Source organism: Camelina sativa, chromosome 6 (assembly GCF_030686135.1).
Source record: "Camelina sativa cultivar CO46 ecotype springtype chromosome 6, ASM3068613v1".
Taxonomy (NCBI): Eukaryota; Viridiplantae; Streptophyta; class Magnoliopsida; order Brassicales; family Brassicaceae; genus Camelina; species Camelina sativa.
The window spans coordinates 14,809,338-14,824,002 of record NC_141885.1 but is presented as its reverse complement, the minus strand read 5'-3'; the positions used below and the strand labels follow the sequence as shown (position 1 = coordinate 14,824,002).

At 36.9% G+C, this 14,665-nt stretch overlaps 2 protein-coding genes across 2 annotated transcripts; both read right to left on the bottom strand.

Annotated features, from left to right (window-relative positions):
• Positions 1–156: 156 nt before the first annotated feature.
• LOC104790907 (protein THYLAKOID ASSEMBLY 8-like, chloroplastic) lies at positions 157–1,902 on the bottom strand. The gene is made up of 3 exons (XM_010516707.3): positions 1,438–1,902; positions 656–1,046; positions 157–438 (listed from the first exon to the last, which is right to left on the bottom strand). The coding sequence occupies exons 1-2, from the start codon at positions 1,819–1,821 to the stop codon at positions 657–659; spliced, it is 774 nt and encodes a 257-aa protein (XP_010515009.1). The 5' UTR covers positions 1,822–1,902; the 3' UTR covers positions 157–438; position 656.
• A 133-nt stretch (positions 1,903–2,035) lies between these two features.
• LOC104698927 (subtilisin-like protease SBT4.5) lies at positions 2,036–12,925 on the bottom strand. The gene is made up of 11 exons (XM_019246326.2): positions 12,872–12,925; positions 12,594–12,755; positions 5,217–5,311; positions 4,967–5,058; positions 4,298–4,550; positions 3,718–4,204; positions 3,541–3,635; positions 3,243–3,458; positions 3,058–3,169; positions 2,770–2,977; positions 2,036–2,643 (listed from the first exon to the last, which is right to left on the bottom strand). Exons 1-11 carry the CDS (start codon positions 12,923–12,925, stop codon positions 2,102–2,104), a joined length of 2,316 nt encoding a protein of 771 aa, XP_019101871.2. The 3' UTR covers positions 2,036–2,101.
• Between the last annotated feature and the right edge of the window lie 1,740 nt (positions 12,926–14,665).

The following is a 14,665-nucleotide window of genomic DNA, read 5'->3' as shown; positions in this document are numbered from 1 at the left end:
TGTCCTTGAGCTTCTTTAGTCCACTGGTGTCTTAATTGTTTTCAAAAAGAAGATTTTGGCGGAAGATCTTAACATCATTTTCATAGATTTCACCAGTAATGTCACATTAATAAAGAATGGTCAAATATCTTTGATCCCAAACTAAATATGTTCTTCTTGTCCCTTCAAGTTCGGTCATTGACTATTATCATGAAGCATCAGAACAAGGAATAGAAGTCGCTACATAAAAGATGCTGATTCACAAAATTTTGGTCTTTGCCTAATATTATGAAGCATCATAACAAGGACTAGAAGTCGCTACATAATCTGGGTTCGTCTAACTAACTAAGTCTTTTTTCTTGTGGATGTAACAGTTTGTTTCGCCAATTGCTCAGATCAGATCTACTGATGCTTCTTCATGATCACACATTCTGGATCTTGGATCAAGATAGACTTCCCCTGCACAATGCACACAAGTCATGGATGAACAACAGTCGGAAATATACTTCCCGTGTCTCACTGTGCAATTCAAGACTATGACTGATCTACAACAAGATTAACTACTTTAAATTGCCAAAAGACTAAATATGTGGAGAGAAACACTATTCAAAGAGAACAATTTTAGGAACACTGAGACGTCTGAGATATAAGAGTAGAGTTATGTGCATAAACACACCTCAGCATCTACCAAATATCTCCTCTGGTGGATCATACGCATGTTTCTCAGGGAACAACTCTTCGAAATCTTTCTTCACTTTGTTTCTAAGAAGCGGATGCGGCAGAAGCCCTTTCAACAAAACCCTAAACGGCAGCTCTTCCGGCGGATCCGGGGACTTCAACATGTCCTCATACACATTCATGGCATCAGCGGGACATCCATCTCTCAGAAACCCTCTAATAACTTCAGTATAAGTCTGAGAATCTGGAAAGAGGTTCTCTTTCTTCATTTTCTCCCACAACGCCATTGCTTCATCCATTCGTTTACTCTTTGCTAAGGATACTATAAGGTCCTTGTACATAAACACATCAGGTTGGTACCATTCCTGCTTCTGGATCACCTCAAACATCTGTAAATTAAAGAAACCGATCATCAACAAAAATGCATGACCCTAAGAGCTACAAACTAGGAAAAACACAGAACCACAAGAACATACATATATGAACTATAAAGTAAGATCTCAAAAGTTAAGCATACGACTACACTAAAGTCAGCTCTGTTCAGACATTTCGTCGAACAGTTCATGTGCACCTCCATGAAACTAGGCATTTAACCAAAACTGACCCCAATTTTGTAGAACAGAAGCACAGAACATCGGAATCAAACTATAAACAAACGTAAACACGATCGTAGTAACCAACACAGCTCAAGCATTTCCAACAAAACATGGAATTAAACTAAATTTAAGCCGAAGCAAAAATAATTAAAGCCATCAAGAAATTGTCAGGTAAAGAACTCACCTTGATGGCTAACGCAGTCTCTTCTTGTCGTTCAAGCTCGCCGATAACAGCTAACATATCTAATTTCAGCAATCTGAAAACATGGGTTTTTATAAACTTCTCAAGCTTCTCGTCGTCTTCTTTCAATCTCTTGAGACCCAGAATCACGAAAAGAGCTTCTTTTCCGATCAGTTTCTTACCTCTCCAGAGAGGACCTCTTGGTCTCCCGTCATGGAACCGAGAAACAAACACCGTAAAGGGTTTCGGCGGAATCGGGTGAAGTAGCGTTTTGGGTTTTAGATTCGAGAATGAAATCCGATTAATTGATGGGTTTCTAGTTAGGTTTTGTAAGAAGATCGATGCGAAAGCTGGGAATTTTCGCGAGAAGGCGCGAATTGCTATCATCTCTCTCTCTCTCTCTCTCTCGGTCGTAAGACTCTCCAAGGTCTGAACTTTGAATTGTCGTCTCTTCTCTGTATCACTTAAAACGGTAGTGAAACTTACAAAACGACAGCGTTTTAAGGTCATGTTCTTAAAATCTAACTTGGAGAGGAACCAGAAACATCATATCCAATCATAGTTTTATAGAGACACCAACTGGTTCTGACACATTAGTTCGTAGTCGTAGCATAAATGTCATTATTAATCATAGTTTTGTAGAGACATATCCACTGATTCTGACGCATTAGTTCGTAGCATAAATAACGATAGGGCTTTTCACAGAATGGATTCCATCAGACCATATCAACTGTGATGACTCAAGTTTGTCAGCTTCGGGACCTTGGCCTGAAACCGTAACCGTGAAAGACTTCTTCTGGTACATAGACTTCAGTGACAAGGAATCTGGAACGACCTTGACGGTGAGTTTTGATCCTCCGAGTACTTTGGCTTTGTAATTTGACTTTGATGTACCGACGTTTGTGACTGTTCTACGAAAAGTCAGGTTGAATGGTTCTGTTGCTGCAACTTTAGCCGTCATGGAAGGGTAGTTGAGGTTTCTTGGTAATGATTGGCTTTGTTCTTCACTGCAACTGCTGTTTTCACCCGAAATGAGTCTTAAACTCTTTCCCGTGTAGTTCAAGCCACAAAGGAAGGTGACATGGTCGGATATAGTAAGTTCATAGACAAGTCCAAGGTGAACTGCGGCTATTGGACTGACATGGCCAGCTCCATAAGCAAACTCGGCAATATGATCGGCCGGAGAAGTCGAGGTATTCATTGGCTGAGCTGCAAGAGATCCAAAAAAAAAACAGAGTGTGACAAACCCTTTCTTGCGATACAAGAACGTTACGTTACAAAGATAAAATGAGCAGAGTATTCTAAAAAAACAAGAGTGGGCCTTATTTTGCATACCCGTAGTCATGATGGCTGATTGGATCATGGAAGGAGACCAGCGTGGGTGAAACGTCTTTACGTAGGCGGCTACACCAGCAATGTGCGGACAAGACATTGAAGTTCCGCTTATGATAGAGTAGTTTACACGTCTTGTGTCTGATTCGCTCGGTGGAGCAATAGGAGAATAAGCAGCAAGGATCTCTGTTCCTGGTGCTGTTATATCCGGCTGGAATTCAAATTCACATTCAATTAGACCCAAGAGAGAGCAATACAAGTAAATTGATCTTCTATGGTTTCTATGTGTACCTTCAAGATATCAGGGATGAGAGTGTTTGGACCACGAGAAGAGTAGGATGCAGTGATGGGAGCTGTCTGGTTAAAGATCGTCTCACTTTTCATAACAGTCGCTTTAGGGTTTCTGACCAAAACAAATCGAGGTTCAAGATGGATAATTCGTAAGAATTTAAATAAGACATAGAGAAGTGCTTTACTTTGCCGAGTTCATATAGGAGATGACAGAGTTATATTCCTCTTCCGAGAGAACCGAGACTGGGAAAGAGAAGATAAAGGCGTAATCTACTCTGCTGCTCTTAACGATGGACGCGATGGCTCCCTTAGATTGAACTTCATCTGAATTTTGAGCAGAATCGCATAACACAATTTTTCCTTTTACACGCTTAGTGTCTAAACAATGTGGTGTGCAGAACCTGAAACCGCAAAAACCATTTAAATCTACTATGTGAAGAGCAAAAATAAATATGAAGATTAGTGTCTTGGGATGGAAGTTACCCAGCGGTTGCAGCATCGCACCTACTTGAAGCTGATCCTCCATACACCAGAGGGTACATTGTTCCATTAAGTTCAAACGAGTTCACTGATTTCCCCTGTTTTGCAACAAGCATTAATGTTAAAAGAAAGGACAAGATATGTACGCGTTTAGAAATAAATGTGTATCTTGGTACTCACGACAACTGTCTTGCCATCTCCAAGAACAACTTTGGTGACAAACGCGCGGTTCGTATTACTAGCAGCAACGGTTAAGATCCATGGTGCAACGCTTCTGACCGATCCACGCCCTGGACCATCGTTTCCAGCGGAGTTCACTGTGAGGATTCCCTTGGCCATGGCATGGAAACCTCCAATCGCGATTGGGTCCAACTCGAATCGAAAAATATCGTTCAGAGAGATGGAGATGCTGATGAGATCAACGTTGTCTGCTATCACATCATCAAATGCAGATAGAATTCTATCAGCTCTGCATCCTTGGATATCACATACGCTGTACACTGCAATTCTTGCGGCTGGAACGCCACCTCTGGCGGTTCCGTTTCCATGTCCGTAAAAGCTCACATGCTTCACAGCGTTCCCAGCAATAGTGGATGCCGTATGTGACCCATGGCCATCGTTGTCCCTGGCTGACTCCATCCCATAGTACCGTGCTCCAATAAGCTTGCTGTAACACAACAAATTAACATTCATTTCTACTTAGAAATTGACATCTTTACGAAAGTTTATTGCTATCGATTTGAGTGGATTCATATCATACCTGTTGCAAGAGAAGTTTTTGCCGCCTTCACAAACACCTCTCCATTTCTTAGGAGGAGGTGAAAAGCCTTTGTCGCTAAAGCTTTCCGATTCTGGCCAGATTCCAGTATCAATGACTCCAATGATGATATTGCTTTCGGTGCTTGAGTTTGAGTATGCTCTCTCGGCTTCCTTGAGACCAAGAAAATTCCAAGATGATGTCGTCTGGAGCTGGTGTATCCTGTTCGGAAACACCGACACAACTCCGTCCATACCTAATATTTGAAAATGAATTATTAAAACATACACATAATCTTAATTTTAACTTTTAAGAATCACAAGAATAATAGTTTACAAACTGCATAATCCCAATAAGTACTCTATATTTTTCTTGGTAGGGCCAATAAGTACTCTATATGATTTCTCGTTTGTGAGCCTTAAAAATGACACTATTTAATACAGTATGTTTTCCAGTACATGAAAATTGTCATAAACGACAGCGTATTCTTTATAATGGTTGGTTGGTTGATGCATTGATAGATCTACAAATCAGTGCACACAAACAAGAAAAATAAATTAAATAAAACTAGCTAGTATCTATAACAAACCATATAGTATATTCATTAATGTAGTATTTTAATAAATATACGTTTCAAAGTCGTATGATCTATGTGAATGTGATGGCACTTACGTTCAACTTGGTCTCTTTCTGATTCGGTTAGCCAGGCCGAAAAACCGGTGAAACTCCTTTTATAGTTCGTCACGAAGCGATTCTCAACAGAGCTACACAAAATATAATATTTGTTCGGGTGAGTAAGAATAATGTTGCAGAAATCAAGTATATATTTTTTGAAGGTTTTTTTATCTTAACACGAAAAACCAAAAAATATATATACGTCTATACATAGGTAAGTATTACAACATTTACAACATTTATCAACCTTTTTCGGATGACCTTTTGAAGGACACTCGTATGATGAGACAATGGTACATAGTTAACGAGAGCAGGAAGTGCACCAAGGTATACTATGTACACCTACAAGATCATCATCATCAACATCATAATCTCATAAGTTGTATATATGTAAGATTAACAAAATATCAGTATATCACGATGAGGAGGAACAACGTAACTTTAACAAAACAAAAAAAAAGAGATAAGGGGGAACAATTGGGCTACCTGTTTTTCTTGGTCATTCTCTGCGGAGCAGAACTTCAGAAACAAGAGAGAGAGACAAACAAAGAGAAAATAAGATTTCCACATTTTCATTTTTTAAAATTTTGGAGAATGCAGAAGTTGTATATTTTATAGGGAGAGAATTTGTTTTTTTTTCTCTTTACAACACGTCTACAGCTCGCATGGTAATCAGTGAACTACGACATGCAGTTTTCACAACGCCACTACCAAAATCTTTAGACTACTTTCACAATATATACACTAGAACCTCTATAAATTAATACTCAGGTAAATTAATAACCTTTATAAATTAATAAATTTCTCCGGTCTCAAGTTGGAACTAGTGTAATTTTGGACATTATTCGATAAAATAATAAATTAATAATTTTTTAAAAAAATCCCATGTAAAATATGGTCTCATCAATATCATAAATTAATAATCAAATAAACTAGTATATATATATATATATATCTAAGAATATTTAGTGAAATATGAATATATTGTTGTTTGTTTGTTCTTGAATTTGCATTCTTGTTGGAGAGCATCTCTAATCTTTCTGACTGCATCAAAAACTTCTGGTGTTGTCTTCTCAAATCGTATCAAAAAATTGTAGAGAGTTCTTGACGCAATAATTGCTTCCTTATGTGTAACTGGTTCTAAAGGTATCGTCATATATTCTTCAACTTCATCATCACCTTGAAAAATAGTAGGAGCAATTTCTTCTAAACTCTGAATTTCTGATAAAAAATCCTCTTCATAAATTAATATTTTATTAATTTATCGATAAATTAATAATTATTAATTAATCGATAAATTAAAACCTTTATAAATTAATAAAATTTATGGTCCCGACCTTATTAATTTATAGAGGTTCTACTGTACATTACAAAGCAATCATCAATCATCATTGTTGTCTTGGATAAAGAAAAATATTATCTTTGTAATTTTTTTTTAAAATCATTATTTTATCATTGCATATTTTTTTACTTTACAATGATTTTGCAAAAGTCATTATTTTCCCATAAATTACAAAGATAAAGAAAAATATGTCATTATTGTTTTTGTATTTTTTTTTAAATCATTATTTTATCATTGATATTATTTCCAATATCTTTCCTAGATTTGTGGGAAGCTAAATCATGGAAAGGGGAAATTGCAAAGTAAACCCATGTACTAAAAATTGTTAGAGGTTAAGATACACACAGACAAAAAAAAAGCAGTTAAGAGTCAAAAAGTTCGATCATTTGGTAATTATTGTTATCATTTTAAACACTTCTTACAAAACTAAAGAAATATTTGTAAATGTTATAAAAATGAAAGAAAATTGCCGAAAAATAAATCTTGCTCCTTCAACGCAAGTCGTTGACAAAAAAGAAAAGAAAATGAAAATTGATGTCAGGGAGAGAAAAAAAAAGGAACGTAAGTTAAATACAGTTACTAATCAATAGGAAAATACGCCAACTTAGTTCAACACAATAAAAAAGTGGCCAGGCTAATTTCTAGTTGTTTTAATTTCAACCGACCAAACTAAATGATTAGTAAATAAAAATATACTTCAAGTAAATAGAGGATGTGACGCGAGATAAAAGACTGATAAAAGTAGAGTGGTGGCGATATTGAAACCTCACCCTTAATTGCAAAAAACTAACCAATTGCATGCATGAAAGAATTCATAGTAAATCCTGAAAATTTTAGATATGGAGCCAACGTGTGAGGCTTTTTTTAATTTTCACTTCGGGCCTTTTGGTTTGAAATTTTTTTTATATAGGAAAGGTTTTAGTTCCAACATATGTTGGTGATATATAATATATAATCTGCAACATGACACTACATTATATTATAGGATTGGGTAGATTTGTAATTAATTATGTACTTTAAACTTTTAAAGAGTTAATAACTAGAAATGTTTAATCTTAACATATGTATATTGAAAGTAACCCGACTGATCCTCTTGGGTACACACCAAATATTGTAATGAATTTAGTGCGTCACACAAATCAGACAAGCTCAGTTCAGCTAGAGCCAAAGCTTTGGGCAGCCAATTGCGAGGTGGTCTGCTTTTTGTGTTTTCTCAAACGAAGCCAGGGGGTCTTGCTTACTTCTGAAATGATTTTCTCCTTCAGTTCGGGCAACATTAATATGCATAAACAAAGACCATGCATGTTGCAGCAAGAATTGTTATCATGCATGCATTGTCTCCTAGTGGAATTATATAATGCATGCATCCCAGCTATCACGTCTTCGGCTTCTCCTACAATGCTACGAAAGATCGCAACACATACCTCTTGCTACTCTTTCAAGAGAGAACGAAACTTCGTACTTTACAGTTCATAAAAACGGCTCGTTTGAGACTCCCCTTCCGCTTTGACAGGGTTATACGCAACACCATCTCCGTGACTTAAATAATTCCACTTGAGTCACAGAAATCTGATGTGCATTTAATTTTAGAATTCCTACCTCATTTAGATATATATTGTGCTAATTGATAGCTTACAATTTTGATTTCTTTTTTGTGTTTTGTATTGAACAAAAATTTTCTTACTTTTTTTTTTTACATATTTTCTCTTTAATTTGTAGTTTTATACAATAAAAAACTTTACAGAAATGGTGTGATGTATTATTGATGATTATTTTTAGTAATATTTTTTTATTACTAATAATGGTAAAACATATAGAATTTTTTTTTCAAAAAAAAAGATCAACCTATCTTAGGAGTTCTTAAAACATTGCCATTGATATCTAAACTCACAAAGACCCTGTTGCAGCAAAAATTGTCAATCCACCCGTCTCCTACTCAAAGGACAATCACTAACACATTTTATAGGATGTAATTAAAGAGAAAATACAAAGTATTTTCTTGTGACATTGTTCCTACCAAAACCCTGAACCATCTCAGTAGCTAGCAGGATATTTTCACCGAGAAGCCTTCCTTTGACAACGTTGAGATGATGATGATGTTGGCCTCAAACTTCAATTGAGTTGAGAAGAGAAGCTGAGATGATGTTGAAATCCTAGACATGGATTTTAACTCCTTCATAATCTTCTCTTTATTCGATTGCCGGGTTGATTTCAAAGAGATTCCAACTCTCTTTAAACATTTGGAGTTGGCAAGTATGTATGTATCTTAATTAACACTTGTTTTTCCTCGCTTGTTCCTCCATATTCTTTCCACTCAAATATCTCGAGTTTCGTTGACTGAGTGACACTACAAGAAAACACGCGTTTTGCGATGGAATAATATATAGCGAATCTGTTGCAAATCGACAAAAGCGAGAGATTTCCGAGGTTTGTCGATTTGCGAGAGAAGTCAGTTCATTGCAAATCGTTTCTCGCAAACCGGTTAACGTTTCAAATCCCTCGCAATTTTTGCGAAGAATATTTTCCCCTCGCAAACTAAGCGCAAATTGCGAGGAACTGTCTAAATGCAAATTCCTTGCAATTTTTGTATCTAGTAAATCCCTCGCAAATTTGCGAGACTTTTGCAATAATAATTTCTGTCGCAAATAATAATAATGGTATAAAAAAACAGCAATTTTCATTTTGGTAAGCTTAATTAGAATTAAACCTGTAATTAGAATTAAACCCTAATTAGAAACATTGAAACTTATATAAATTAAAGTTGTATTTAGAATTACTAAGTTTACAAAATAAGTTTACAAGGATAAAATTAACAAATGTTCAAAGGTTAAAGCTAAGAAAGAGTGTTCATCAGGTTGCTTGGTCGTCGGTAGCTTCTTCGCCGGTTGCTGATAGTTGGGTTTTCACCCAGGGTATCAATTCCCTATGCAGTTGTAGTACAAAGGGTTATCAATCGAAATGGTTGTCTATTGCTAGCAGGAAGGATATAATCAGGACAATACAAGTCAAACCAAGCAGATAGGGTTTTTGTTCTAACAGTCCTAAAATAAATAAAAGAAAAGAATATAAACAAAGAAACCACACGACCTAAGCACTCGATGCAAGCAGTCGAGTACAAGATCGAGTGGGGTGATCGAGTAAGAAAATGAGATATGAACAGCTCGAGGTATTACTCGATGCAGGTTATCGTGTACCTGATCGGGTAAGTGGTCGAGTAAGTAAAGAAAATGTAAACAAATAAAATACGAAAGCTCCAAAGGATGGGGTAATCGAATCCTAAGTATTCTAGACCGGTAAAAATGCCTTACATGCCTCAAGCAATTATTTCCTAGACAATGAATCTCTAAAACCTTGTCACCACACTCTCGCACTAGCAACAATCAACCTTGATCACTTACCACACTCTCGCACTAGCAATATGAACAAGCAGGCATTAAGAACGATTCATTATTGTTAGTAAACTCAAACTCATCTAATCCCTTACTCAGAGCCAAGTAAACCTCTAGCATTGGCTAATTCACGAATCTCATCTACACCTCTCAGTCGCTGAAACGCCCTAGATCTAATCTCAACCTCTCGGTCTGTTGACAGCATTAAGAACACCAACCTAGAAGGAAATCTATCAATCATTTACAATCAAACTAAGGCATCCTAACCGATCAAGAACACAAAATCATCTATCCCATCCCTAGAAACTTTACTACACTACTCGGACATGATAACAAGGAACAAAATAACAAAAATTAATGAAACTTGCATTGTATTAAAAGATAGAGTAGAGTAGAAAGAGTACAAGATATAAATCTAAGAAAACTATAACAACTATGAAATAAAAATGCAAAACGAAAAGGAAAATGTTTGAGTCGCTCAGTTCTCTCACAGAAGCTCTCGCTCTCTGGTTTGAGGGTCTACGGCGTGCTCCTTTTGCGAGCTAGGAGAGGAGGGGGTTTATATATGGAAACCTTTTTGACCTAGCTTCCGAGACCTGCCCGATGGTCTACTCGATGGGGTACATGAGGGTGAAGTCGGGTCACTCCTCGGGTGGATCTTCGGGTTGTTCTTCATGCTCTCGGATCCTCCTCGATCGTGTTGTGGTTCGGACTTGTTCTTGCAGCTCGATGGCTCCTTCGGGTACATGCTCGGATTGTCCTTGTTGTTCCCCATTTTTGGCTTTTTAGCACCTGTTTTCATCCAAAATATGCAAATGCAGAAATGCAACACCCTAAATGGTCTAAAAGTGAATTCCTACAGTTAATGACCTAAAAATGCTAAGTTAGCGGTATGAACAATGCAAAATATGGACAAAAAAGGATGCTAAAAACATATAAATTAAAGAGTTATCAGACCCCCAAACTTAAATCTTGCTAGTCCTCTAGCAAGGAAGTAAGAGGGTGCAATTTTAAAGTGGGGACTCATAACCTTAAGATGCTAAGCGAAGGATTCAAGCTATAGTCCTTAAAGATAGTTTAATGGTGCTAAGATCAATCAACATACTTACAAAAAAATTTCTATGCTTATTACCATGCATCGATCTAGTTCAACCTCCAACTAAAGATAAAGAACATCTCTTTCACATTCAATTAAGTGTTTGGCGAATTCTTGCAGATGGAAGGTGAATCAAGCTCAATCGGTTTAAGGGTAAGAATTTTTAGTAAGGTGGTTTCAAACAAATTCTTTGGGTGGTTTTCTCTCAAAAGAAGGAATGCTAGATAGTTGTGAAAACTATCTAAGACTGAGAATAATTTGGGCATACAAAGCTTAACTCTTGATGATCTACCCTTTTCTCATTCACCCCTCTTTTTTTTTATTAAACCCCCTAGAATTAAACTACCCACATCCTTGATTTTAACTTTTTTTTTTTTTTTTTTTTATTCCCTAATGTTTAGACTTTTAGACTTTAAACTTCTAGCTCTCTCTCTTTTTTTCTCTTTTCTTTCTTTGCTAAACTCCTAATATGAATATATATATATATATATATATATATATATATATATATATTTTTTTTTTTTTTCTTACTAGGAGACTATAGCAAGAGCTTTTTTTTTTTTTAGAGACTTAGAGCTAATTAACTCTAACCTTAGGGACTTATTCTTCCTTTTTTTTATTCCACAACCCAACCCCAAATAAACATTCTAACCACCTATCTTTCAAAACCGAATCTATTAGCTAATTCAAATTCTAACTTAGCTAAATCAAGAGGTAGTTCTTTGTCGTTCTCAATACTCTCAAGGTTTCACAACCTATAGCACAATGAAAGAGGCCACACTCAACAATTCACAACACGGTTTGAAAGAAAAGTTTAGGTTCATGGGTAGGACAAATGAATCGGGTTAAACGAAAATATTGGTAAAAATGGAGTTTAGAGTTACCATGAGCAAGTATTCAAGTTCCATAAGCAAGACAATTAAAGTTCAAATTAAATCCAATAATCTAGAGATGTTCTAATGTTCAAGCAAGTGGAGGAAGCATTCAAAAGACACAAGGTTCTCAGCAAAGATTTTTCATTTTTTTCCAAAGATTGATCTAGCAACAATGAACTGTGACTAAGGGCTATAGCTTCAATCCTAATGTTTGATTTTAAACAAGGTAGTTTTAATCATTGTCCCCTAAGATGCAAATGCAACAATCCTATATGAAACAAACTATACTCAATCCTAATATGTAAATGCAATTACATGAACACTCTTTTTTTTTTTTTTTTTTTTTTTTTTTTTTAAATGCAAATAGATGCAGACTCAAATGAATAAAACTAGCATACAAAGATTAGAAATAAGAAAATCAAGAAAATAAAACACAATGTTAAATACATTTTAGGACCCTCCCCCAAACTTAAATTACACAGTCTCTGTGTAAATAAAAGTTGGAAAAAGAATCCAAGAACCACACAAAATGAAATAAACTAAATGCAATGTTATTTACAAAGATCGGATGAAAGTGGTACCTCATAGGTTGGTGAAGAAGGAGATTGCAGCAGCCTCCATACTCGCCAACGTGTAGCCTGGGTCGTCTCCGGCTTCAACAGGTGCCAGTGTTTGCTCGTCAAAGAGCTCATAAATGCGCACGGACGACTTACTCGGACCAGCATCCAAGGGGTTGATCGAGGGTGGGATCGCGTAGCTCATCGGGTAGTGCGACGGAAAACACAAAATGAAAAAAAATATAAATATTTACAGACCTGCCTTTGAGATTTCCTCCCAAGTGAGCTTGTTTATAGTCCCTAAGGTTGACTTTCAATTCGTCTTAGACTGGCGCGGGATCGTCGAGGCGCAGAGATGATTCCACCTCTGTGCTCTCATTTGCAATGTATTTCTTTACTCTTTGCCCATTCACAGTGAATTCATTCTTACTTTTACCTAGCAGAGTGACTGCTCCATAGGGAAGAACTTCCTTAATTTCGAAAGGTCCTGACCATCTAGACTTGAGCTTCCCAGGGAATATCCGAAGCTTCGAGTTGAACAAAAGGACTTTGTCTCCAGCTTTTAAATCCTTGTGTCAAATCTTCTTGTCGAATTATCATAAGCCTCCAGCCGTATCTCCTCGAGTTCATGGAGATCCATTACTCTCTTTTCTTGGGCAGTTCTTATGTCCAAATTCAGCAGCTTGGTCGCCCACATTGCTTTGTATTCAACCTCGAGCGGAAGGTGACAGTTTTTCCGTAGAGGAGCTAGAAAGGTGTTCGCCCAATCGGAGTTTTATAGGCGGTCCTATAGGCCCATAGCGCATCTTCTAGCTTGAATGCCCAATCTTTTTTTGTGATTCCCACGATTCTGGCTAGTATCGCTTTGATCTGTTTGTTGCTTACTTCCACTTGTCCGCTGGTTTGCGGGTGATAAGTTGTCGCGACTTTATGCTTGACTCCATCCTTTTTCAACAATCCATCGAAAACCCTGTTAATGAAATGGGTTCCTCCATCACTGATTACTACTCTTGGGATTCCAAATCTTGGGAAAATGATGCTTTTGAACATCTTCATTACGACCTTGTGATCATTAGTGGGGCGTTTTGTCTCAATCGTGAATTTAGACCAGCTGGTGTTTCGGGATCGATTGCGGTTTCACCTGAGATCCGATCGTTCCGAAATTTTGTGGGAAGCTTCTCGACGTGTCGAACCTGCTTTTCACTGAAGGGATTAGAAAGTTAACGGCTCGTTTTGATTTCGTTGTTTCACTTGTGAGGTTGTTCTTTTCTGATTTTTCTGGCAGTTTGTTTTTAATGTTTGTTTATTGGTGTGATTGGTTGTAGGAGCGAGTTTTGTTGTTCTTGGATATTGGAGAGCCTCTCATTTGGTTGTTATTATTTTCGTGAATCACTTGTTAAGGTGAGTGCGTGACCATGAGCTTATCTAAGCGATTGGGTTGTATGACTTGTTTTGTGTGATGATGTGTAGGTGTGGTAAAAGTGTTATTGGTGTTATGTTTAATGGTTGGTTTGTTATATTTTATATGGAGTTGTACTCTTGATTTGCTTGTGTGTATAGCTCGTAGATGGGAGGATCGCCTCACTGGGTATTTCTGGTAATACTTACGCATCTCATTGTGTTTGTGGTGCAGGTAGAGGCAAAGTGTGACCGTGGGATCATGGCAATGAAGAGGAGGATGTTCTAGTGGCTCGCTTGGTTGTTGTCTGGCTTTTGTTAGATTGCTAGAGCTGAGTCCTAGAATTTTGTTTAGGATTGCTGGTTTTCTGGTTTATGTTGATTGGATCTTTAGTTTATGGTTTTGGAATTATTACGGTTTATTTGATATTGTTATTTTATTATTGGATATTGGTTTTGGTTGCATTATCCGCTGTTGTGTGTTTGTGGTTAGGTGTTTAGTGGGTATAGGACCACTAGCTGTAGAGTATTTATTTATTATTATTATTATTATTATTATTTATTATTTAAAAAAATGGGTCAGATCGTTTCAAAAAGACCCATCAGGTTTCCTATGAGTCTCTTCTAGGACAAGCAGGAAATCAGGTAGTGGATCATCGGTCTTCTCAGACTAACACAGAGTTATGAAACAAGTATTTGATTAAACAGTGATCAATGCTCATAAACAGCGAATAAACAAGTGTTAAATAAGTAACTTAAGAGGTATACTTACATTTTTTCATGCTCGGGCTTTAAAAGATGTCTGACCAGAACGGTTTTTGTGTATTCCGGTGCCATCAGGATCACTATACCGAGCACTACGGCTGTTGATACTCTTTACTTCTAACTTAGGTTCAAGCCAAAACTTGACCAAGCCTTCCCAAACTGTAGGATCAAGCCACCGCGACATTGCATCATCACCTTTTCGCTTCCACTTACCCTTCCACCGACACACTTGATCACTCATCCGACTCTTCAACTTGGTTTCAAACTCAGTTCT

Coding starts and splice junctions, on each gene's coding strand:
- LOC104790907 (XM_010516707.3), bottom strand. CDS start 1,821: ATGATAGCAATTCGCGCCTTCTCGCGAAAATTCCCAGCTTTCGCATCG. Junction 1,047..1,437: donor AGACTGCGTTAGCCATCAAG/GTGAGTTCTTTA, acceptor TTTAATTTACAG/ATGTTTGAGGTGATCCAGAA.
- LOC104698927 (XM_019246326.2), bottom strand. CDS start 12,925: ATGTGGGCGACCAAGCTGCTGAATTTGGACATAAGAACTGCCCAAGAA. Junction 12,756..12,871: donor GAACTGCCCAAGAAAAGAGA/GTAATGGATCTC, acceptor TTCAACTCGAAG/CTTCGGATATTCCCTGGGAA. Junction 4,551..4,966: donor AGAAAGAGACCAAGTTGAAC/GTAAGTGCCATC, acceptor TTCAAATATTAG/GTATGGACGGAGTTGTGTCG.